This window comes from Alosa alosa, chromosome 17, assembly GCF_017589495.1.
Source record: "Alosa alosa isolate M-15738 ecotype Scorff River chromosome 17, AALO_Geno_1.1, whole genome shotgun sequence".
Lineage (NCBI taxonomy): Eukaryota > Metazoa > Chordata > Actinopteri > Clupeiformes > Clupeidae > Alosa > Alosa alosa.
The window spans coordinates 9,870,736-9,897,038 of NC_063205.1; the positions used below are offsets into that span (position 1 = coordinate 9,870,736).

At 43.2% G+C, this 26,303-nt stretch overlaps 2 protein-coding genes across 3 annotated transcripts in view; one reads left to right on the plus strand and one right to left on the minus strand.

Moving 5' to 3' along the window:
- The window catches only part of LOC125310210 (synapsin-3-like), a 131,469-nt gene that overhangs the window by 40,988 nt on the left and 64,178 nt on the right, over positions 1-26,303 (minus strand). The window lies entirely within an intron of this gene.
- LOC125310211 (metalloproteinase inhibitor 3) lies at positions 5,748-26,297 on the plus strand. Of its 2 annotated transcripts, XM_048267401.1 has the most exons (5): positions 5,758-6,046; positions 14,325-14,407; positions 16,151-16,262; positions 19,189-19,310; positions 23,321-26,297. In XM_048267401.1, exons 1-5 carry the CDS (start codon positions 5,917-5,919, stop codon positions 23,504-23,506), a joined length of 633 nt encoding a protein of 210 aa, XP_048123358.1. In that variant the 5' UTR covers positions 5,758-5,916; the 3' UTR covers positions 23,507-26,297. The 2 variants fall into 2 exon arrangements, with proteins under 2 accessions (XP_048123356.1, XP_048123358.1); XM_048267399.1 differs by lacking the exon at positions 23,321-26,297 and having other exon boundaries at positions 5,748-6,046; positions 19,189-20,462.

The following is a 26,303-nucleotide window of genomic DNA, read 5'->3' on the forward strand; positions in this document are numbered from 1 at the left end:
AAGACTTAAAAGGACATTTCGTCACAAGACTAAGACTAAGACTAAATAAAAAAATAGGTGACAAAATTAACACTATGTGTGTGTGTGTGTGTGTGTGTGTGTGTGTGTGTGAGTGTGTGTATGTGTGTGTGTGTGTGTGTGTGCGCATGTGTGGGCGTGTATGTCTGTGCATGTGTCTTTGTGTGTGGTGACTTCTGAATGGAGTGTCTGTTAATTCACCATGCCCAACATTTGAGGAAGTGTTGACGTCTCTCAGCCTCTCTAGCCTATCCTCCATTTGTCACACTGCGGCGTTTAAGACCGTGAGCAAGCATGACGGGGCAGGGGCAGGGTCTGGGGATGAGTCTGGGTTTCCGACACGACCAAAACACTGTTTAGTGACAGGGCTTGTCCTGGGTCACAGAGGTCAGGCCATAACCAACATGAATGGGCTACTGAGGGGAGATAAGGGGATGTAAGAGAACCAAGACAAACCTGCATGATCAGAATGAATGAAACATTCTGGCTTGTGTGTGTCAGATGAATAAACTACTAAATGTATAACAAAATCCAGAGGCCAGCTCCTCTCTTTGATTTGGACTCAATCTTAGAATAGTGTATTTAGAATAGCATTTGAAAAGCAGGACACTTTTTTATACATAGGTGTTCAGTTCGGTCTTATATTTGGTGTAGGCCCTGTTCGGATGTGACACTATGCTGTGAGACCATTTGGTATTTATAGCAGTCAAAGACAAGGGCACACTTTTTTTTACAAAGCATGTCAGTGCAGTGCCATACTTGTTGTATTTATGAGCTGTGTTTGGATGACTGTCAGAACTGTGGGGCAGGTTTGGATGCATCCAGACAGGGTTTGCCAGACAGCCATGTTCTCTCTCCTCCGTATACAGGTGTAGTGACAGAAATGACAAACTGGACCATTACCCAGGTGACCTGACACTGGAGGGTTTCCCTGTAAATATTACCCCACTTGTGCAGCGGCACTTCAGCAGCGGCCCACTGGTCGGGGCTCGAACCAGCAACCCTCCGGTTACAAGTCCAGAGTGCTAACCAGTGGGCCACGGCTGCCCAAAAGTCTGCCCAGTCTGTAGCTTTAGTGATAATATTCACTCAGAGCCATGTGAGAGTGTTTGACTCTGAGGAAGATGCGGTGCGTCGAAATGTTAGTCGCTCGCACCATTAAAGGGACACCAGGCAAGCCTGATGCTTTTTCTCTACAAAACTCCCCCTCGTTTGGTCTGAAGCTCTTTTCCTTTTCTTTGCGTCTTCTGTCAAGGGTTTTCGCTGCTTCTTCGCCGGCTCTGCCATTATACACACGTTTGCAACAATCTCTAGCGTTTCGTTAGCCTGCCTCTGTGCTGTAAACTGATCCTGCTTCGGTCGGCGGGTAGGATACACCGAACTTGCAAGTGGGATATTCTTCCTACAGGCAGTTGGGGCGGGCGAGAGAGCCTTCATTCGCCCCGTAATGAGTCATTTAACCATATACCGACTTACGAAGATGATTCATTAACACGAAAACGTTGCCTGGTGTCCCTTTAAAGTCTGAAAAGGCCATTCGTGTGCTCTGGTCCTTCCCTGGGTTCAGTCACCTGAAGTGGCCTGGGGCCTGCTGCTGATTCTGTGGTCCTGCTCCGTGGAACTGGACCATCATGGAACACCCAGGGGCTGGAGCGTAAGTGATAGCAGCTACCCATTCCACGTGAGTTACCTTTGCCTTCCTAATTCCTATTCTGGGTAGAGTTAGACTTCCTGTTTTTGTTTTGTTATCGTGTGTGTGCATGGGAAAGGAGGATTTCACTCCGATTCACGAATGAGAGCCAACCCAACCACCTTCCTTCCTCCCTTAAAGAACATTTTTTTTTTCAGTTAAGCGGCTGAAAGTAGCCTCCCCCTAACTGTGGCGGATTCACCGCTACACTGCCCCCTCGCCCACTTTCCATTTGACAGGTTGTGAGGCAGACGAGAAGTATTTCCTCTGAGTCAGCCGCCCTGACTCCCTTTTGTCATTACGGAACCATGCATGCTTTAAACACCTCCAGAACACAATGCCGGACGCACCGTCCCCAGGGACTGGCCAACAGTGTTCTCACTCCGCTCCGCTCCGGTTATTTTTCCTCTCTACACTTAAAGAGGGTAAAATGAAACGCATTTCTGCTCTGATTTTTCTCCTGGATGGCCTACTTTGCAGATGTCATTTTCAGAGAGAGGGCCTGGGGTTTTAAGTGCAGGACTGTGACTGTGTGTAAATGTGTGCTTGTGTGTGTGTGCGTGTGTGTGTGTGTCTGTTCACATTTTCTTTTAATGTCTGTTCCAGCTGACGTCAATCGGAAACGTCAAAACCATCACACATCACACAAACTAAGGAATTGAAAAAAATGTCGTTTTGGGCACAACTTCCTGTTTTCTGAATTTCTATGGAAAAGGTGTGTCCAGCCATTCCTTAAAGTGCTTTGATCTAGCGAACACAGTCAGACATTAAGGGTCAAATTGGCTACCATGCGTGCAGTATGACTCAATATGTAGCCAGTGATTTCGTGCAACGGAGATGCATATTGGAGAATGACCAACTGAAAGAAAACAATTTGAGATCCAATGTTTTGATTTAACATGCAGCTGCAGAGGACAATACCAATTGTGTTGTGACAGAGCCAGGATGTCACTTACTGTACTTTCAATAATTAGCATGATGACTTGGATATATTATGTCCACCTACAGTACCTCAAATAAATGGATTAATATTTAAGGTCACTGTTTTTTAGCAGGCAATTTGATCCAAAGTGAATTGAACCCAGGCCATCCGCTTGTCAGGTAGCAACACTACTGCGGCTTCACCACACTTATTTTTACCATAACATAAACAATCAATATCGATCCGTACATCACATTTGAACTGAATGATTCCCAGAGTGTCACTGCCATGCTACTATCTAACATTAGGTTTAGTGCTGTATGGCAGCAATCACTGTGGAAACACTGGCATAATTGTATTTTAGAATGTATTGTATTTTGTGGGCAGCCGTGGCCTACTGGTTAGCGCTTCGGACTTGTAACTTGAGGATTGCCGGTTCGAATCCCGACCAGTAGGCAAGGCTGAAGTGCCCTTGAGCAAGGCACTTAACCCCTCACTGCTCCCCGAGTGCCGCTGTTGTTGCAGGCAGCTCACTGCGCCGGGATTAGTGTGTGCTCCTGTTCACTGTGTGTTTCACTAATTCACAGATTGGGTTAAATGCAGGGATCAAAAGAGTACTTATACTTATACTTCCTTAGAATAAAAGGCAGTGTCTTTTTGAATTGAATGTATCTTTTGTTTGTGTTGTATGTTCTGATTGGAATCTCTTGAGTCTGGTATTAAAGACGAACTGTATGGAATTGAACATTGAACATTGAACCCTCCAAATCAAGAAAGCACATGAGTGACAGTGGCCAACAAGACTCCTTTTTTAAAATCATAAAGCCTAATATGATGAGAGCTACAAACAAACATGTGAGCACAAGCTTGGCTTTTGGTAGGAACTCCGAGTTCCACAAACATGGCACAGCATGCCCTTGATATGTTTGGTCTCCTTCCATCTTTGCAGGGAAACATTTGGCGACAAGACTGATAATGGATTGCATTTCATATAATAACTTTTTTTTCCATTAAGTTTGCTCTGTGTAGGCCCCAGCCGTGGCGCAACTGGCTGGGGCACCTGCACCATACGTCGACAACCCGGGTTAGATTCCCGCCCCGTGGTCCTTTCTGGATATCCCACCCCGACTCTCTCTCCCACTCGCTTCCTGTCACTCTCTACTATCCTGTCACATTAAAGGCATAAAAAGCTCAAAAAAATATACTTAAAAAAAAAAAAAAAAAAAAAAAAAAAGTTTGCTCTGTGTATTGGGTAATCACTGCAAGAAACTTTCAACAACAGTTCATGCACATGAAGATTTTTCTGTATTGTACAGACATGCTACAGCTCTTAGCATGCATGCCTTCTTGGTTATTGTTGAGCTGTATATGCTGTATCCTCTGTATTCTAATTGATAATATCATAATTCAGCTAATAGCAGTCTATGATATTATATTGTGGGTGCTGTATCTAAAATATTCTTCATGAATCAAACTAGTATAGCAGCAAAGACAAGCCTTGCAGAGCTGGTGATTTCTCTTGCTTACAGTAACCTCAATCTTAAAAAGCAAAATAACATCTCAGCATGTTTTGATGGCTATGTGATATGACAATGGGTGTCAGGAAAGAGTCATTGCTCTACATAAATCACATGGAGACCAAATGATAAGACTCATCTATCACGCGAATGAGTCTTGCTGATGTGAAAGGTGGAGGTCATCCTAAACGACAATGAGCCAAACGACCCAACACTGAAGTGAACTCTTGCAAATGATAACATCACTGCACAGTGAAAAGGGCCACTAATGGTAAACCACATTACTGAATACGTAATGCATTAGCCGAGCTTGAGACATTTCTGAGAGCAAAGCGCTCTGTTAATTAACCAGCAGGAGGGGTCACACTTCGGGAGCGCTGGATTACTTTGGCTTTATTACACAATTCTTAACAGTCTCAGAGTGTTCCTGAACGTACAAAGATCAAAACCCCTGAAATATCTTTTCAACGCTACTTAAAAGCTTACATAAGAGAGTGAGAGTGAGAAAAAGAGAGGGAGTGAAATAGAAAGAGAGACAGACAGAGAGAGAAAGAGGGAGAGATTAAAATTAATTTTACTAATTCAACACTTTAAGACTAATGGCACTGATCACATTGAGCCATTTCCAGGAGACTACAGCACAATGGCACTGGCTATTCTCTGATACAGCAGATCCAACTTAATCACCTGAGGAACCAGTTTTCATTAGATGCCAAGAGGTTACGTTTAGTTATAGGAGAAACAACACACAAAAGGAAAAGTTGTCGGCTATGACAAGCCTTATTAGGGTTTTATAGAAATACATCCAATTGATGAATTGATGAAGGGAAAGAATGCAATGAATCTGGAGTAACATTATTGTAAACAATGTTTGAAACAATGTATCCGCTTATCAAAGGACATGACCCCTTGTGTAGCAACGCCTAACTTCGGACATAATGTGGCGAATTCATAGAAACTATTGTTTAATGGAGGAAGTTATGTTTCATATCACCATAGTAATGCATGCAATATTGGCTTTTGTATTAGATCCTGTCAGGGACACATTCAATATGACCAAATGTGTTGAGCCATGCTGAAAAATATTTAATCAGTGGTGTCCTTTATTACTGTTATTCTTATTTATTATTAAAGAACCTTTCCAAACACATGCCAGTTACAATAGGTGGACCAACTCTTCAACACACTAATTCAAAAGGGATATGAAAAGTTAAAAATCTTCTACATTTGTTCATCTTATAATAATTGTAACGTCTAACCAAAAATGACTTTGCTACGCTGATCTACTGAAATGTATGAATGCAGAACGCAATACTACAGATAGACCTCCGGTCATGGTTAGAATTACGCACAACCGGCAACGCCATCATGTAGCTTTCCATTCAGCCAGCAATTTCCACCCGTTTAGTCTCACACAGAGCTGAACAACACTGATAAAACTAAACTTCTAAAAAAAATCTGTATTACAAAAAAAAGTCCGAGACTGTGAGGTCAATTCCACTATGTCATAGCTCTGTTATTTTAAATGGCATCATCGCGCAGTGATTGGCCGGCGCGCGTCTAATCTCGAGAGATTGTGGGTGGCGTTCGCTCCTCGCGCACTATATGTAATTTGTGACTCGCGTACCAGAGCAGTCAGTCAGTGACAGCCCAAGCTTGTCTAGAGACAACCAAGTGAGAGGGACATTAAGCAACTACGCGAAGGATCCGACGCCGAAACTTTGACTTGTATCTGAGGAAGTTTTGCCACGTGTAGAATAAGCGCAAGCATGAAGTCCATGTACCACCAGCTGTTAAGTCTTCTCTTCGTTCTCGGCAGCCTGCAGATCAACCAGTTGACAGAGGCTTGCTCGTGCGCACTGTCGCACCCACAAGAGGCGTACTGCAACTCTGATATAGGTAAGACGCTCACTTGTCTGGAGGAATGCAAACTGTCTTTCCATGCCTGGTGCCTACAGGCTCTTGTATTGCCAGGATATTAATACGCTCTAGAAACATACTGCACGTCGACTGTGTTAACAGATAATATGCTTATCTTGTTTTGTTTTTTTAATTGCATGACAATTAAGATAACGATGATCAAATAGCACCCCTTCTGTGATGGGACATGAGTTATGGTTGATAAGATTATCACTCTACTTTCTACAGTGTCTATGGTCTCGTTTAAATTAAGTTGATGTTGTGCACATGTAGAATACGCATCCTCTCTCTTTACCAATTTTACATTCATGTAGAAAAGATAGGATTTAGTTTTATGTGAGGGGGCTAAATAAGTGCGTCACTGCAGTCTTCGTCCGGATAACTTCTGCCCCCCCCCCCCCCCTCTCTCTCTCTCTCTCTCTATCTATGTCTCTGTCTCTCTCTCTCTCTCTGGGGGGGCGAAAGAGTTAAGCAGTAGCCATGGTAACAGGTCCCAGCGAGCATAATGTTTTTTAGGGCAAATGACCACTTGCTGAGCAGTAAAACAGAGCCAGGCGAACGGTAGCTGGCCAAGTATTTTACTGGCTCTCGAATATTGCACCCATGTGTGGAAGCGAAAATTCTGGTGTGGAAGCTCAACTCCCATCGCCTACTGTTGGCTCCAAGCGCTGCTCCAACGCACACGTTCGGGGCTGGTAATATAGGTCAGAATTAAAACAGTTTAACTGACTTTGAGCAATCCTCATCCTCTCTGCATCACTCTGGTTTACCGCCTCCTCACATAGCCTGATAAAAAAAAACATACCAACCAATCAACAAACGTGGGTATTTTTGTTCGCGTTATTTTTATTATTAGACCATAATTAAAATGACCATTCGCATTTAGATTCGCCCTCACACGTTGAGTCAAATTAGTTCTTCACACTCTAGCCTATGCACCACAAAGCCTGGCTGTCCGATAGAGTAGCTCTTGTGTTTGCCTTGCACTGGCAGCTCATTCACGGCACTTAAGCGTTTGATAAGAACAAGCGGGAAATGTGCGGACACGCTAAGGCCTGCTTATTTATGTAAGTGCTTTGGTATTCTCCAGTGCGATTCCAGGCATATTTTCACTCGTTGCCTCACACAGCACCACTCTGCCTGGGCGATGGAGAAGGGTAGCTTTGTGAGGAGGACCCCGCAACTCCATAAGTCCCCTCACTCTATAATTATCCCCGTCTTCATTGCGCCTCAGAATGACAGGCTATGCCTGTGTGCCGATGTGGGGCACCCACCTCCTTATAATAAAGTCCTTTAAGACATTTTATGTACTGAGGGCCAATAGAGGGCCCACTAATGTAGAGCTCAGACATGGCTGTTATTTGCGAAAGCCATGGCTATACTATTTCCCCCGCAATCTTAAACGGCAAAAGAAAAAAATGTTTGCAGGGGCTACAATATTCTTTTTTTGGTGGCTAAAGAGCATAAGTGCTGGCGGGGGGAGAAGTCAGCAGTCATGAAAAGAGGTCAGTGTCAATGTGCGGGGGTGAGAGCACGGGTTGCCACTAGAATAAAACAGAGGAAAAAGAAGGAGAAAAAAGGAGGAAACTGGCATTGTGCGGAGAAAGTCACTCTGTCGCTCTAGGCAACGCATCCACTCATCCGTCCCTCGTGATCTCGGTGCGCCCTCGCATCACCGCTGCCTGCCTGCTGTACTAATAGCTGCCACCGGTGGGAGTGATGCACAGCCATGAGTTAGAGTCGAGACTGGTGTGGTGGTTTGCCACGTCCAAATGCAGCACCTAAGAACTTATCACTATTGGCTGGGAATGATAGGAGTGACGTGAGTCTCTCAAACATTAGCTGGGCTCTCAATCATTAGTTTTTGGCTGGTGTGTGGTGATTTCCTAGCCTAGAAATCTAGACGCGCCCCTAGCGGCAGCAAATTTAATTTTACCCGTGAGAGAACCTCGGCCAAGAGGTCTCTGAGTTCTCTCTCTTTTTTTAAAGTTATGTGTAGAACATGTGCAGTGGTTTTACAATGTGCACAATGTATTGGTTAGGCATGAGCTAAAGACATCTTATTAATTAATTTAGATGAATGTTTCCCTTCATTTTCATGCCATGTGTGTTTGTTTACTGTTGGGTGTTGAAGAGGAGACATAATACCCTTTGCATTAATGCAGAGCCATATCTAAACAAGGTCATCATAAGGTCAAGATCAGGCTTATTTTAAGATTGTTTAAGAAACTATGAGATATTAGAATGTGTGTATACCTTTAGATACTTGTTGTTTTGTCTTAGTGCTGCTGTAAGGTGATGCTGCCTAGAATGAGGGGGAATTATACAACCCATGCCAAGTTCTAAATCACTTTATCGTCACCTGTGTGTGAAGCAGGGAATCTGAACGTATAAAGGCCTACAGTACACACACGGCCGGCGATGTGATGGTGATTTATGGCAGGCGACCGGCAAAATTAAATAGAATCTATTGAAGTGAGTGGGGCAACACACATGGCAAGTGGGACGACGGGGCAGCCGTTGCATTGCTCTATTGGGCCCCTTTTTATTTTTCAGGGTGACTTTGATACGTCATAATAGAAAACAGCTGTCTGGTCAGTGTATCTCCACTGAATCGATGGGTGATCGAGTTGCCAGTAGTGTGTGTATAGTAAAGCGATGAACAGAGTTGCACCGTTGCGTTTGACTGTCTCATCGCCGTGTGTGACAGCCTTAAGTCATGCATGCTCCAGGTTTTCAAAGGCTGCACTGAAGTGTGTGTGTGTGTTTTCTTGTTCACAGCAGAACAACGTTTTTTTTTTTTTTTTTCTTTCTTGGAAACAGCTGATATGAAAAGCAACATTCTGATTTGTATCCTCACATACGCAAACATACAGTGCATAGCTGTGAACTTGCCAAAACAACTTCAGCACGAAATCTGGAAAAGAGACAGATCCAAAAGATCTGAGTAAAAATAAGTTGTTGCTACATTCCTTTTATGAACTTGTCTAAAGAACTTGTGTACTTAATTTGTGGCCCGTGTACAATACATACTAACTTTAGCCTGATAAATGATAACTAAAAACAGAACGTGAATAGACTGCACCATTTTTGGTAACCATAACTGCTTGTCATATTTGATTACAGCTATAATGTGCATGGTGACAAAGTTTCAAATGCATCATGACAGCAGTGAGGGAGTTTCTCATGAACAGGAATTCTCTCAAGATATGCTCGCTGAGATACACTCCAACATTCAATGATGTATGAGTCAGAGTTATTGATGCGTGGAACTGTTTAGCTTGACTTAGCTTGATATATGGAACTGTTTCCATATACATTCTGCTTGACCATTTATCTGTTGTCTACCTGGCTCACCTGTTGAGAGGTTCAGGTGTTTGCACTTCAGATGTAGACCAACAGCGTGTAACCTTCAAGCCATTAAGACCACTGGTCTGTTATCGCCTCCTTTGAAGCGAGGAAGGTAAATCATGGATGTGCCTTCCACATGTTGCTCTTGGTGGTCTATGGTGCTTAACAGGGGAAATGCCTGCAAGAGAAATGTCAAGCAGTCCATTTGTCTGTTTTTTTCTCTCACTGGTTTCACCATTACTGGGTTAGCACTCTAGAGGTAAATACAGGAGCACTTTTACGCGGGTTTAAGTCCACCTAGATACACGCTTTTCTCAAGTAATCCCCTCATCACATTTCCAGATGATGCTGGACTGCTTCCTGCCAATATCCCTGTCACATACCTCTGTCCCGGGCACGAATTAATGCGCTGATTCTGTGCACAGGCCTACTTGGCTGCAATTTACTTTGCAACTCAAAACAGCCTATTCACTCTAAGGAAGGCAGGGCCCACTTTACTAAAGGGCTTTCAGGCGACAGATTAGCATTGCACCCTAAATTCTGGCCCTGCAACGTAATATCCACACCAAAAAAACACCCCTGGTTCTCTGGAGAGATGGCGGAGTGACGGGAGAGAGAGGGAGATCGAGAGGCTTTGAGCTCCGCAAGCAGCCTGTTCCTTGCGCTGTACCAGGAGGAACCGTCTCAGTCTGGAACCAAGTGGTGAGGGGATTACTGCAATGTGTTTTCTTGTGCTGGGTTTCAGTGTAAACAGGTTTGTTTTTGCACGGCACGACAACAATCGAGGTCAGGGTCTTGGGTCCATTTTACATAACTCCTGCTTCAGTGGCCTGACCACCAGAACGAGTGGTGGTTTTCAACGATCCTGCGCTGTTTCCTGGGTATAGGCCCTGCCAAAACCAGCTTCACTATGTGTGACCTAAAATAGGTCAATAGGTCAAAAGGTGCGAGATTCCCCGCAAGTTTGACATCTATTCGCCGTGAGCGAGGCGAGGGGCGTATCGAGTGTCGGGTCTCATGGCGTGCTCGCGACCACACGGCCTTGGCTTTGATCATGGTAAATGCTCATCTCTGTTCGTTTTGGGCTTAGCGGAATGGACACTGGGGTCTTTTATGTTTGCGGTTTGCACACAGGGACTCTCAGCTGAAGTGTAAGCACACAGAGCTGTCTTTTTTAAAGAGGGGGAATTACATTTCAGGGAATGGATTAAAAGCAGTTCCTCAAGCAAGCGAGCGCCCACCCTGTTGGAAAATGTTGGCCTCATTCCCTCCCTCCCTCTCCTCATGTTGGTGCACATGGTGCAACAAACTCCATCTTGTGCGTTAAAACACACACACACACACACACTCACTCACTCACTCACTCACCAAGGGATAGAGAGAGAGAGAGAGTAGGTGGGTTGCACATAAAGACATTCTTTGGCATTGCCAATATAAATAAAAGAATCTCTCGAGTGTTAAGCCTGTGCATCTGTGTATGCCATACGTCACTTCCCTTGCCGTTCTCGTCCTCCTCAAATTGGTCTCTTTAGTGAAAAACAGATGACTATTTAACTCACATTGCCATGCTGCATGAGGGGTGTTATTATATAAGTCACCCAAAGCAGAGCGGAGAACTCTCAAAGTGTTCCAAACGACACCTCAACCTGCACCAGCATTTGCAACTGAATGCTTCCCTCCTCTTTTGATTCAGAAAGAGCTGAATCGCTCTCTCTCTCTCTCCCTCATCAAAGTGAAGGATTATGTTTTTTCTTTTCATTGATCCTTTCTTGTTTCTTAAGACTCGCTTATACCCCAGTTACCTCTGTCAATGCACCCACGTTTCCTGAACACATCTTTCTACAGCATCCCATGAATATGCATGTTCTGCCAATGGGGGTACTGCTACACTTCACATTCATAGTAGTGCTTCTGGTAGTGCTTTCGTGGTGGTGGTGGTCTGTGTGTGTGTGTGTGTGTGCATGTGCGTGTGTGTGTAAAAAAGAGGGTGCTTATATTTAGCGATGTGTGTAAGCGATGCGAGAGCTGCTACGCTCGTTAGCGGTTTGAAGAATCCCCAACAGGTCAGGTGCTGGATCGTATGCAGAGGCGCTTCGGAATGAGGTTACATAAACATTCAAGGCTTTTTTTCTTTTAAATTCAGGGTAAACTGGAGTAGCAGAGGAAGGGGAAAGGAGAGAGAGAAAGTGTGTGTGTGTGTGTGTCTTGGGAGGACTTTTGTAAGGTAACTCTTGCGGTTACAAGTAAACGTTGTAAGGGTCTGTGAGGACGAGGGCGAAGCGGAGAGAGTTCCCCCGACCCTGGAAGGGGTTCGAGAGGTCACGGGTGGGAATTACACAAATCCGCTGTCCTGCGAGCAGCTGCGGCTCTTAGCACATTCCCATGGACCGATGACATCGGCACCTCCCAATTAGAGCGAGGCTGTAGTCTCTCCAGCGAGCCCCATGACTCGAAAGGGGCGCCAATGAGTTGGTCTTGTGTTCACAGCCAATGCTACGACCTTTCACCCCACAACATGTTACAGGGTGGCCCCCCTAACATAAGTCACACTTTCTCAACCTTTGACTCTTAGATGGAGGTAGGAACAAACTTGCCGTTCTTTTTTGGGAAACAAGGGCCTTTGGTGCAGATGATGTCGTAACTGGGGGATTGCTACTTGTCTGAATTCCGTGGACTAGTTTCCCAGACAAGGATTTAGCCTACTCTAAGACTAAACCCTTTTGTTTCAATGCAGGTCTCCATTGATGTTTTCTTCTAGGACCCGGTTTAATCCATGCCCAGGAAAATGGCCCTAAGAGGACCAAAGATAAACTAAAATAAATGCAAAGTAAAATAAGTATAATAAGGCTTTGAAGCTGTCAGTGCAACTATATAAAACAGGAATAATCACCAAAGTAATCAATAGTTGGGACAGTATAAATCCCTGGAAATTAATTTGACTTTTTCCTTAGACATCAGCTGCCAGTTTTCCATACATGGATTAAGCCTATTCCTAGACTAAAATCTTTTGTTCATCAGAGATTTCCATTTCAGTTTTCAGCTGTGTTTTTCTTCCAGTTGGGTTCAAAACACTTTCGGCTCTGGTGTCCTCTTCTGAGTTATGATCTCCTTTTCCCCCTCAAATGCCTGTGTGTTTGGCCCTTTAAATAGCATTGACAGTGACAGTGAAGAAGATGCTAGAACCTTCTGTTCCGTGTGGTAGAAAGGAATGCTATACTTAAAAAAAAAAAAAAAGTTTTTCCCTCCGTGCTCGTTCAGGAATGCAGGCCTCAAGTAGAGATGTGGGGAAGGAAATTCCGATGGAAAAGATAACAAACACCCAAGACTTTAGTTATGTCTGTCACATGTGTTCCTCTCAGCATGGCCAAGATGGAGCAGGTGAATTTCACACCACGTCGGGAGATTTGTAGCAAGATACGTGTGTTATGCCGAGAATAGATGCAGGTGCACAGAGACAACATACTGTAAAAGTCCATTTAGTGGTGCAAATGAACCCTCACACCTCCAACAGAGTGCCAACTTGACTAGCTTAGGCTGTGTAGGGAGAATACAAAGCTTTGTGTCAAACACCCCATAGTTCCTTTCTCTTCCACGGGGAAGTGACTTCTCAGACAAGAATTGAGCACAGGAATTCCGATGTGCTTGCGATTGTTACTTGGGCCAAATGGCAATGAAGTCTCTTGAACCTGAACTTGAACCGGGACGTCTTGTCCTCAGGGGAAGGAACCCAGATGTGATGGGACTCGGCTAGGTTTCCGAGTCAGGCTTTGTGTTGGAAAGGAAACACCTGTATCTGTCAGTGTCTATAATAAAAGTGTAGAGGACGGTGTAAATATATATATATATATATTGCAGCTGCAGACTCATTCATTAGTCCTCTCAAGTGCAAATGCGGTTGAAAAATCAACCATTCAAGTCTCACACTGACTAGAAGCCCTGTGTGATAAACATTCTCAAAAAGAGGCTCCATGAAACCCCTCAGCTTGCCCAGCATGTTCTTGGCTCACCTCTGCTTGGTTGGCCTGCTCCTTTGATTACGTAAATGCTGAGGGGGCGGGGGTGTCACACACACACACACACACACACACACACACACACACACACACACATATACACACCCCTCAGTGTCCCACAGCCCTAACTACAGCTCTATGGACCAAATAATACTCTGATCCAATCCCCTTATGACTGATCAAAATGATGTTACTATACATTGCTACACAACAGAACGGGGGCAGCCGTGGCCCACTGGTTAGCACTCTGGACTTGTAACCGGAGGGTTGCTGGTTCAAACCCCGACCAGTGGGCCGCGGCTGAAGTGCCCTTGAGCAAGGCACCTAACCCCTCACTGCTCCCCGAGCGCCACCGTTGTAGCAGGCAGCTCACTGCGCCGGGATTAGTGTGTGCCTTACCTCACTGTGTGTACACTGTGTGCTGTTTGTGTTTCACTAATTCACCGATTGGGTTAAATGCAGAGACCAAATTTCCCTCACGGGATCAAAAGTACTTATACAAAGCGAAAGCTATATTTGTGTGTGCTTAATACTAAGTGATGCTATTGGCTAAACTGATGCCATATTGTGCATTATATGGTAAATGCATTTATAACTTACTATATACATATCGAAAGTGCACTAGTCTGACTGGGGCCCTTCAACATGGCTTATGAAGTCATGAACTGTGAGCAGTTAATTAGTGAGGTAAGAGCTAATGACAACATTAGCCCCCCTCCCACTAGTAATAAGGCATGTGGTGATGCTGATCTTTTAATGACTATTTTGACTTTGAGTTTATATTTTTGGCAGTGTAACACTCATGTTGGTCTCTCTGTCTCTCTCTTTTCCCCTCTCATTCTGTGTATGTATGTATGTATGTGTGTGTGTGTGTGTGTGTGTGTGTTTCATAGTGATCCGTGCCAAGGTTGTGGGCAAAAAGCTGTTGAAGGATGGGCCCTTCGGTACCATGAGATACACCATTAAACAAATGAAGGTGAGAGACTTGCCAAAACACTATCACATAACACCATACACAATACACATCCCTGACAGCAACAACAAAAGACCAACAACATTTACTCATAAAAATCCATCTTATACACAATACTCATAAATAACGCCTGTTATGAGGACAATCACAACTACTTTGATAAGCGAGTTGAGTACAAGCCATCAGTAGCATACATTCTGAGCATACCGTACACGACATAGCATACTCCTGAAACAACATTGACAACTCACAAACACACATACACACACACACACACACACACACACACACACACACACACTCTTCGCACATAACAGCTGCAGCAACGTCACAGCTTCAACACCATCATCACATAGGCCTACTTACAGCATGTACTTTAGACTCCAATAAAACCCTCAGAAACACACTTTTATCAAACTTATTGGACATCAGTAAATGGTTGTAACAGCACGGGGTATGTTGGTGTGTGCAGTGGTAGTGGTAGTAGTAGTGTAAGTGATCTATCCTGGGGGCTGTTGTATCATAGCTATGAGATGAATAGAAGGTCCCTCCTTTCACCTCTACTGCCTTATGTAATCTTTCCCATAGCACAAAGTGCATGAGCGGTCTTGTGCATATACACACGCACTTATCCAAGACAGCTGCACAGCACAAGAGAATCAGAGGCAGCCACAGTGACACACACACACACACACACACACACACACACAGAGGGAGAGTGAGATGCCTACACACACACACTCCCCAAGCCAAACCACAGACTGTACACACACCATTGATCATGCAAGTGAGCCCAGTTTGTTTGACTTAGTTTCATACCTGAAAAAGATGGAAGTAGTTTGGCAGCTTTAACTTTTTACTTTCTTTTTCTTTCTGAGGTGAAATTGTAATTCTGATGCACAAACTCCAGTATGATACTTACTGGACCTTGAATATATTGAGTTTTCTTCTGTTTGCGCTACTGCACAATGTAGGTCTATGAGAGTCGTTGTGGTGCATTACTGAGGATTATGTTCTCTATGAGAACCAGTTTCAATATCAATTCCTCAGTTATTTTTCCTTTTCATGTGGCCCCCAGTTATATTTAATGCTAAGCTTCTGAGGAGCTATGGGTCTGGCATATTAGTAATGGTCGTTAGATAGTCTGAGTTTCATTGCAGACACGGGTGTCATGGCCAGAAAAAATGGACAAGAGAGGGCAAAGTCACTGAAGGACGGTTATGTAAAAGACACTCTACGTTCCCCCCTCCCATAAACCCTCGTATTTCTTTGTTCCCAGTGGCTAAGCATCGCAGTCAGTCCCTATATTCTGGGAATGTCACGTCTAAACAGGGATTTCCTGTTGTCACAGGACAAGTAAATCAAATCAGAGGGACAGAGAGACAGGCAAGACACTATGACTCCCTGGACAAAACACTGATTTTGTCCAGCACAAATGTGGTTTTGTCCTGGCTGACTACAATAGGAAAAAATGTTGATGAGAAAAACAAACAAGCCATGGAACTGAATGCTTTGCCAGTTTGTGCAATGCAAATATGTTTGTTTTTTAATGTCGGTTAAAAAAATAGCACTTTAATTGTTCCAGTGACAGTGTTTTCATATACATGTAGTGGACAGAATAGGATAACATATTCCTTATTTTTCTCTCGGATGTTATTGGTAACTTTGAAATTTGAGTCAAGACCAAACCAATCAATCACACTTGTGAGTCCACTCCAAACCAAAGCATCATTGTTTGTGTGACAGATGTACAAAGGCTTTGAGAAAATGCAACACGTCCAGCACATCTACACCGATGCTTCAGAGAGCCTCTGCGGAGTGAAGTTTGACATCAACAAATACCAGTACCTGATCACAGGTAAGACCTCCGCACCTACACCATGGAAGATATGTATTATCAACCATGGTCTATGTGTGCATGCTTAACATACCTGACTAAACACTGAAGTCTTCAACACAACAGTTCAACTCTTGAACTGAATGAACCAAAAAGCACAAAGTACTGTAATCAATGGTCTGTCTGTCCATGCTCCACACACACACACACGGATTACCAGAATTCACGTGATGCAGCTAAATCAAAAGTATTATAACAGACTTCAATTTAAAGCACTGGTTTTAAAATAACACTCACTGTAACAACTTTTTGAGGTACGCGTTTATTAGGAAACTAATATGTTATCATCTTCAAATTCATTTTGATGGTGTATGGTCATGTGACCGACAGATAAACGTGTGTGTCATTCCCACCAGCAGTCTAGGATATGGGTTTTAGGAACAAACAGCAAAATCGAACGAAAACCTTTCACAGCATGACACTGCTAAACTCTATTGGCAAAAATCACAAGTCGACATGTTGGCAAGCTTCTGGCAGTGTGAATGATGTTTGCAAAGTTTTGCATGCCTTTTATGTAGCTACATGGCTAGTTTTAGACCAAAACTTACAAAGTATTGCTTTAGGTAGGTGTGTTTTGAGCTAGTCTAAACAGGAATATGGCCTCATTCGCACTCCTGTTCCTAGACAGCCCCTGTGCTGCGTGCTTCCCTTCTGTGCCGCATACCGGACTCTTGACTGATTGAATTTAACATCATTAATCAAAAGTACTATAATTGCACTGACGTCAATGAGACATACACAAGGCAGGGATAGATAGAGGTCCAGGCCAGGGGCAGGTTGACACCAAAGACATAACTAATCATTGAACCTCTCACAAGGTTCTGTATCCTCAGGGAGGAAACCTTGACTGAAATAACAACAGTATTGGGACCAAAATAACAAATTCAGGGTCCCAGAGGGAACCTAAGTTGTTATGCATGCTTTGTGCACGAAGATGGCTGGCTGTGAAGTTCATTACTTGAATGACAGTGCCCATTGGCCCCTTGGGAAATGGATGCTTCAGGGATTTCCTCATCTCTTTTTCCCTCTTACTTGCACTCTCTTTTTCTCTCTGCCCTCATTCCCTTAGTCTTTCTTTTTCTTTCTCTCAATCTCTCTCTCATCCTCCTCTCTCTCTCTCTCTTTCTCTCTCTCTCGGCAGTGTGTCTCAGACCACAAAGGCCCAGTTGCCAACGGCAGCGAGAGTTTGTTTGGTTTAAATCTGAGACCCCTGGGGAACTGCCTCAACCACTCCCTGTGACACAAACTTTCCTTCTGTTTATAACCTTTAGCTTGCTACTGGGAAAAGCACATGCACTCTTTTTTTCCTTTTTTTCTTTTTTCCATTCTTCTGCTTTCCTTTGCCTGTCCTCGTTCGTCTGACAAAAAAAGAAAAAGAAAAGAAAAAAGGAAACCAGAGTAACCTGCTTTAAGACAACAACCACTTGGACATACTTGGACATACACTTTAGTCTGATGCGGTAGTTGTTTTAGACAGATCTATATAACGTTGCATGAGAATTCATTCATTAATTCACCTCTGTCGTCGCTTTGCTCTGTCAAGACCACTGAACGCCAACACTGGGCACTCAGCTCTAAACACACACTCACTCACACACACACACACACACACTCACTCACTCACTCACACACACACACACACACACACACACACACACACACACTCACTCACTCACTCACTCACTCACACACACACAAGGAACGACCAACACAACAGGCAGCACAAGAGCGTTTTTGTTGCGTTTCGGATAGCCTGAGTCACGGTGCTGGGATCACATCACACTTTGCGTCCGAGCTGCCCTCTCCTCTCATGGTCCTCTATTATTGGCAGTGCGCTCCGAGTGGCCTGCGCATGAGAGCCCTTATACAAGGCACTGTTTTAATTAGGTGAGATCAGCTCGCTGGATTCCCTTTGATCAGTCCTACACGTTGACCACTGAGAGTTGCTCTGCGGGCAGCTCTAGGGCACAGCACGCACACCCTCGCTCACACACACACAAACACACAAACACACAACCACACACACACACACACACACACACACACACGGGGAACTCGTGATCTCTCTCTGTCTCATCCCTTTTTTCATCCCAGGACTAAAATAATCCTGCAGGGGTAATGGGGAGAAGGCTCGTAAGGGATGTAATGTGTGACATCTTTTCTTTCCCCTCTTTTTATTTCGAAGAGAGACGCGATGTTCGGTGGGTATAGTGCACCTGTTGCGGAGGTTATAGTCCCCTACATTGGTGGTAAGCTGCCAACAGCCAAAACCCAAATATAGATGCTGAAGGACCTTTGGAAATTCATAAATAGAGAGTTGGTTTAATAGGTTCATACTGTGTGAGATCGTTTTACCATAGCGTACAGCCCTCCTACCCTGGATGGTTTATGTTATTAATGCCCTACAGTAAGTTTTACAGAGTCATACAATCACTTTTTAAGATTTCCCTACGGAGTTTGAAAACTATTCTGAAAGTGTTGGAGGGGAGCTTTCATTTCAGCCGATACAACTTTACCAGCCAATATAAAGCAGCGGAAGCTGAATTTCCCCTAGGGATCAATAAAGTATATCTATCTATCTATCTAAGCTGCCGTATAAATAAAATACGAGGCACTGCTTTGAAATACGCATTCTAAAAATCACATCAACCACTGCACATTTATAAGGAGTTATAATATATAATATATTATATAATTAGTTAGTTATTAATTAGTTAATTAGTTATAATATATAATATATTTAATATTAGAGTAAGCTCCTGTACAATATTTATGACACCTGTATTTACTCTTCCTCCCTATCCGTCTTTACTTCTCATCTATCTATCTATCTATCTATCTATCTATCTATCTATCTATATCCCTCTCTCCTGTGTCTATCTCCCAGGCCGCGTCTTTGATGGAAAGGTCTACACCGGCCTGTGCAACTTCAACGAGCGTTGGGAGCGCCTCTCCCTGGCCCAGAAGAAGGGCATCAACCACCGCTATCAGCTGGGCTGCAACTGCAGGGTGAGTGGCAGCAGCGGCACCGGGCACTGTCTCCCCGCCGGCCCTCCTGGCGCGCGGGACCAGGACGATCAGACGCACACGCAGATGCGGAGCAGAGACGCAAAGAGGCGCCAGCAGGGCCCGCGAGGCCCGCCGGGTGTCAGGGGGGGGCATGGCGGCAGGGGCAGGGGGAGAGGCAGAGGAAGGCCAAACCTCCTTCCTCAGCACATGGTCATTCTCTAAAGACTCCCTGGTGACTGACTACTACCCGGCCTCATGTCTCTTTATGGGCATTGCTCACTCACAGCACTCAAGCCTCAAGTCCTCCTCCTCCTCCTCCTCCTCCTCCCACCCCTTGCTTCCACCACAAGTCCCCTGAGCGCACGCCAGTGCTTCTCCATAAGAGTTAGAGTTGTAAATATATACTACTGGCTCGCATTAGTTTCCATGCAAAATCTCAACAGAAAGACATCACGGTTAGATGGACACAAGTTGTATTTACAACTCCATGTTAGTGAAAGATATGTTAGTGAAAATGTACAGAAATAATTTCTCCCCAAAAAACTGTGCTTGCGATCATTTTCTGATCGAATTACTATATGTGTAAATCATCATGTAATCTGATTCACAACATTAGGTGTATACAGTACATTATTCTCAATAGAGTGCCTGAATACACACTGGTCAAAGAGCTTGCAGACAAAGTTGTAACTGTCAGGTAGTGTAATCTAATGGTGGGTTCAGTGCCTTCAGAACACATACCAGAATAATTAGATTACAGAGGGCCCAGCGAAAGGATGGAGGAAAGGACCAGTTGTTACGCTGGAATCTGACACAAATACATTCACATGCTGTACTGTCGAGAAACAGCAGCTACTGCAGAGATGTGCTGAATAAGTCTGTCCAAACGCACTATGTAGCAAGACAAAGATGTTACTTTTTTACAACATGTATCACAGTAAATACTACTATTGCACTTCAACGACTCAGTGATGCAGAATACAAACAGTGCTCCTTAACCTAAGCTCCGTCACCTCCATAAATACTTGGCTTTAAGGGCTAGTCCACACATACGAAACCAATCTTTTTTTCTCCGTCTTCCCTGAAACCGCATCAAGAATATTTGCGTCCAAACGGATCCATCTCAACACGACACTTCATACCCCAGGCCTATAGGTGGCACTGTTTCTTTACAGAAATTGACCAAAGTTTGTGCTTTACAAACAGACAGAATAGGCTATGACGAAATGGCTAGTGTAAGGAAACCAGAATTGTTTGTCTGGACTGATGGTGAACTGTCAACTGTAGTCAACTGTAAAACTAATAAACTTTATTTTACGGTTTGTGAAGGGTGCAGTCCCGTCCTTTATTTGGCTAACGCAGGTAGGCCTACTAATCACCTTTACTTTCTTTGGTTGTAGGATAGTCCGTGATTCACATTAGTTTTGGCTATCACCGCAATTAGGCTACTAAACGCAAGGCTTACCCAAGTTCTAGGCTATTCTGTCGCCACATTTATAATATTGCTATAAAACCTTCGTTAGTAACAGTCAATACGTTTGCCTGCATCAAATCGCGCATTTGCATTCAGTGTGCTACCATCGGCTTAACGTGAGTTCTAAGCGTCTTTGTATGCTTATATCTGATTTCACTCAACTGAATGCATGTATATATGTTGTCAGACATGTAAAATAAACGAATGACACTGGCACTACGCACAAATTAATGTAGCCTAAACTTACACCGCACTTTCCTAATAACTTAAGTTCTCTCGCGTCACTGACAGTAGCTAGAATGCATTAAAAAAACACCGGGAAAAAACAGTGTTCAGTCCACCAAGTCATAAGCTATCGGCCAAGCCTTCACCAGTTGTGATATTTATCTTACGGAGTGTAATCGTAGGTAATGTCATGTATGAAAACTAGTATTGTTAGGCAATACTATAAGTGCAAGTCTAGGGCAGCTGAGGTGTGGCGATGACATCATCGATCCGCAAGCAGGATGTGCGGTTTCGCTGTCTAAACGAATTCAAACGGGCTACGGTTTCAGATTTATCCACTCTGGGACCAGGTTTCAGAAAAGTGCAGTTTCGGGCAGTGCGTTTACAAGATTCGTTTGGACGCTCGGCCAAGACGAAGCAAAACCTCTGCGTTTAACCTAAAAACCGTCTCCGTGTGGACGGGCCCTTAGTGTGTACCACTTGAGATCTTTTGTCCAAATCATTTGCAGCACCTATTTAACCTGCTAAAAGCAAGCAGTGTCATGCTAAACTAGAACTCACACCTTCGGCTATAGGAAGCACATAGACAGAAGGAGGAGATTAAATCAAATAATAAATAAAAAAAAAAAAAAAGTCCTCATACTACTAGGAAGTAATTCATTGCCTGAGTGCTTTGCTAAACCATCTAGAAGCCATGAACATCCATTAATTCAAGTCACTGTTGCTCTTGAGCCAGCAGCAATGAGAAGTCCTCTGTGTGTGTATGTGTGTGTGTGTGTCACTGTTGGCATCCCCTCTGTGGTACAAAGGAAAAAGTGCTTTTGAATGGTGGTCATGCCAGTTCATTATGCAGTGTGAAACACTCGCTAAAGATCATCTGGTCATCTGGCAAAGGGTCAGTTTCTGCTTGTGTGAGGGTGTGGGTCTGCTGTACTTGAGAGTGTGTGTGTATGTTACGTGTGTGTGTGTGTGTGTGTGTGTGTGTGTGGTGTGTGTGTGGTCTGCAGCTAACTGCTGTGTCATATAAACATTATTTTTTTGTTAGTTTGGAGGAGATGGCTCAATAAATATAACTTAACACAAACAAAATTGTAGCTGAGCAAGACTGAAACCTAAAAAGGTTAGTCAGCTTAAATCTGAATAAGATCAAAACAAGGATGCCTCGCCTACCAAGTATTCCAAGATACAAACTTAGAAGCCCTAATCTCAAAGCCAAAATGTATCTTTAAAGTTGCAGTTTACTAATCTGCAACAAACTGCTGCAGACCAAATCACTGTACTCATTATAGTCATATCCCCATTGAGAAGCTTTTATGTTAGATTATACCACATATTTATACAATATACAATATCCTCTGAGTTGAACAGCCAAAACTCAAATTAAGGCACTTATGTTTTCCGACGTGGATTGATCATCATCATCATTTCTTTTGGGTCTGTAGCCTCCAGTCTGATAGTTTGAGATTTGAGTACAAACTGTAGGCATGAACAGGAAAGCTTTTATAGGCACCTCTGTAAGCTTGACACACACAAAACACAGCTATCTAACCCACCATACTGTAGTATTCATGAGGCACCTTGAGGGGAATGAGGAAGGGGTTTCAAAGAATACGCTGCTAATTTCATACTTACACTTCACCCCATTCAAGTTCATCCTGTTGAAAGTTCACCCGATTTTCTGGCTATGCCCTGGGACAACCACCACCAATGTGACCTCTGAGGCTTCTTATCCTCCTCCATGAAAAAAGGGCCTATAATTAACATTTTCTTTGAACTGAGAACCCCCCCCCCTCCACAACCCTTGCTAAGTTAACTCTCTGCTCAATCCTTGGGAGATTAAAAGCACATTGAAAGACGACATTGCAGCTCTTTGGCTCCAGGGCGGAAAATCAATTCATTATGCATAACAAATACTGGAGTCATTTTTACTTACCTTTTCTTTAGTGAAGTATTTTTTTAACCAAGACATTTTTGATCACGTACTGTTAAAGTGCAACCAACTGTGTAAGACATTGCTTAACATTGCCTCACAAAACAATACAAATCTGCTTTGCTTTGGTAATGTGTACCTTATCATAGACTCACCATGTTGCTTCTAACCATGATGTAAAATAAATCACAACCAAATTTAACATGACATTTTCCAACAAACAATCACTTGGCTGCACCAATTGTCTGCCCTCGATAACCAATGCTATCTAATATCTAAGATAGGTAGCTAACATGGTGAGTCGACTATGCTGTCTCTTCCGATTTGTTCTTGCTTTAAGGCTACATCTATAGTATTCCACTTCCCTCTCTCTTTCTGTAGATTAAACCCTGTCACTACCTGCCATGCTTTGTGACCTCAAAGAACGAGTGCCTGTGGACTGACATGCTGTCCCACTTCGGCTACCCCGGCTACCAGTCGAGACACTACTCCTGCATTCAGCAGAAGGAAGGCTACTGCAGCTGGTATCGGGGGATGACCACACGCGACAACACCACCGACCCTTAAAACCTGTAACCCCCACACCGCCGAAATTCACCCCCTTCTTCCAACCCTACCTGCCATCCCATTCCACTCTCTGACCCTCATTTTCCCAACATACTCACCACAACCACCACCACCACCACCAATAGAGCGATTGATGTATGTGGGACTTAACTCTTGATCCAAGTAAGCAGTGCCTGATATCTGCAGTAGTAGCAGTTTTGATATAGACCGTACCCTTTACCTGACACACTGTACATTTCCAACTTGCCTAAATCCCTCAATCTGCATGCTTCTGTGATCCCCACCCCCCAACACTCACACAAACACTCACACAGTTTTGGGAAGATAACATCCCTTGACACTCCCCCCTTAAGAAAGAAAGGAGTATACTTTGAGAGGTTTGAAGGTCTTTCTTCATAATGGAAATATGTCTCAGAACGTATATGTAATGTTATGTAAAAAACACATACATTAGGTTAAAGGGTAATCCATAGCCTTACAAAAGCATACAAAGGACAGGAGAGACTTCTGACATCATGTATATCTTCCTAAGTGAGTCCCAATAACGCATCGTCACTATTGAGAGAGCAGTGTTAATGGTGAGGTAGGATTGTAAGACCCATGCCTCATCAATATGTCAAAAAAATATTTTTGTTTCAATCAGATGTATTGATATTTAATTGTATTGAATGATATAAGTTTATATGTACGTATAGACATGTGTGCATCTGTTCAGTGTATTATGTAAAGTATTTATGATTTATGAAATTCTGCCACCCTTTTTGTGCTGTAGAGTTCAGCAATTTATCCATAACCAAATCCACAGAAAATTGTATATCTACTCATTATCAATAATATTCAATTGAGTTTCTAATCCTCCAAACTGCAAACAGAACACATGGCAGTCAGATTAAACTTTATAGCACAAATAGAGGGAATTATATATATATATTCAAATTACAAAGACATTGTTGCAATATACTTTTATTGCTGTTTATGATATAAGCTACAAAAAAATATTGAATGCTGCCATGCTTGAAACTTTCCTGTAAAGCTTATATTTCCCAAATTGAACATATGAGAAAACAATGACTCCATTATGCCAATACATGGTTTTAGTAAAAAAAAAGTACAACTATTTTTTAACAAACTCCTCCGTACATATCTGAATGTGTCTTGACAGGCTGAAAGCAGACGTGATATCATGCAGTGATAAAATGTCCTTAAAATGACACCAACAGAAGCACTGCTTTTACTCCTAGCTCATGTTTTGACCTGCTGATTCCTCCAGCGAACATTCTGTTTATGTTATGATCAACAGATAGAGCAATCGGACGTTTTAAACCAGGTGAACGAATGCATGGCTCCAGTCAGAAACCAAATTCCCCATGCACTGAATCTAACACAAAAAGTGTCAGTGTTGACTTCTATTATGTTCAGTTTGTGGAAAGTGGTATTGAATTATTATTAATGTATATGTGAAAACCATGCCCTGTGACACACACACACACACAAAAAGACTGAATAAGACAAATGCCCACAACTGAATCGTAGAGGATACCTGCAAATTTTAATTTCAGCAACAACTGATTGCCATGTCTGTATTTTTGTATTAGTTTTCAGTGGTGGTACTTCTGTATTTCATACATTCTGCTTTGGTACTACCATGAGTTTTTTTTTTCAGTTCTTTTGATAATAATCCACAAAACAGTAATTTCTTCAATAGCATTAAATCATGTCGAAAACACTCAAATCACTGAACATAACTGGCCTCACAATTTGAGAGGTTTATGACAGCATCTTCAGTCCATTCCCTTGCAAGAGACTGAGATTTCTTAGGACGAGAGATGACCAGACTGCTTTTTTACAGCACCGATGCTGCCACACCCATTTACAGTGTTGAGTGGCTCTGAATGTCCCGACAAACATTCAGTCTTAACAGACCTGCCAGGCAATTTAGTGTTGACCTCTCCCTTGAGAAGATGTGCGTAACTGCCCTGTCAGATCCAGCTGACAGTCACTGATAGCTTCTTCAAGATCTGGAAGAAGTTTAGACAGACTCCAGACCATAAGTGCAGCAGCTGGGCTTTGATACAAATGGCCTCATTTCCCACAACGTGATAACGATAAGTCAAAAAACACTCCAACAAGGCCTCCATATTTAGAACCACCACCATTTCAACTGTGCCTGTGCGCACACATGCTGATTGATGAGCATTGCACATACACACACACACACACACACACACACACACACACACACACACACACACACACACACACACACACATTTTGGTCCAGGCCTACTCTCCAAGGATACTAGGGGTGTTTGTTCCAGTGACACTGTAATCAGCCATCTGGTTGTAGATTAAAGCATCTTTGCTCTCGTCTAGACACTAGCATCTGTTCCTCTCTCGTCCTGTGTAGTGGTTTCATCTAAAGACCATCTGAAGTGAGACCACTTCACAAGAAAATGAAGTATCTCAGTCTCTTGTTTTGTTTTGTTTATCATGTTGTTTCTTGCTTTTGTTTTTGTTTGTTTGTTTGTTTGTTTGTTATTTTTTATTTTATTTCATCTTTGTGTAAATATACTGCTTAACAGAAGAATGCACCCTGGTGAAGGTAAAACTGTCTGGGATTGTTTTGGAAAAAGAAACAGTGAGTATATCAATGGGAATCGCTTATGTATAGTGCAGTGAGAGTAAAACACACTGATTCCTAAAGAAACAACAGATGTCGTGTAGGCTTACAGATTGTTTTACTTTTAATTTCTGTGTTTTATATTTTTATAATAAAGATTTAATTAAAAATGGCCCAT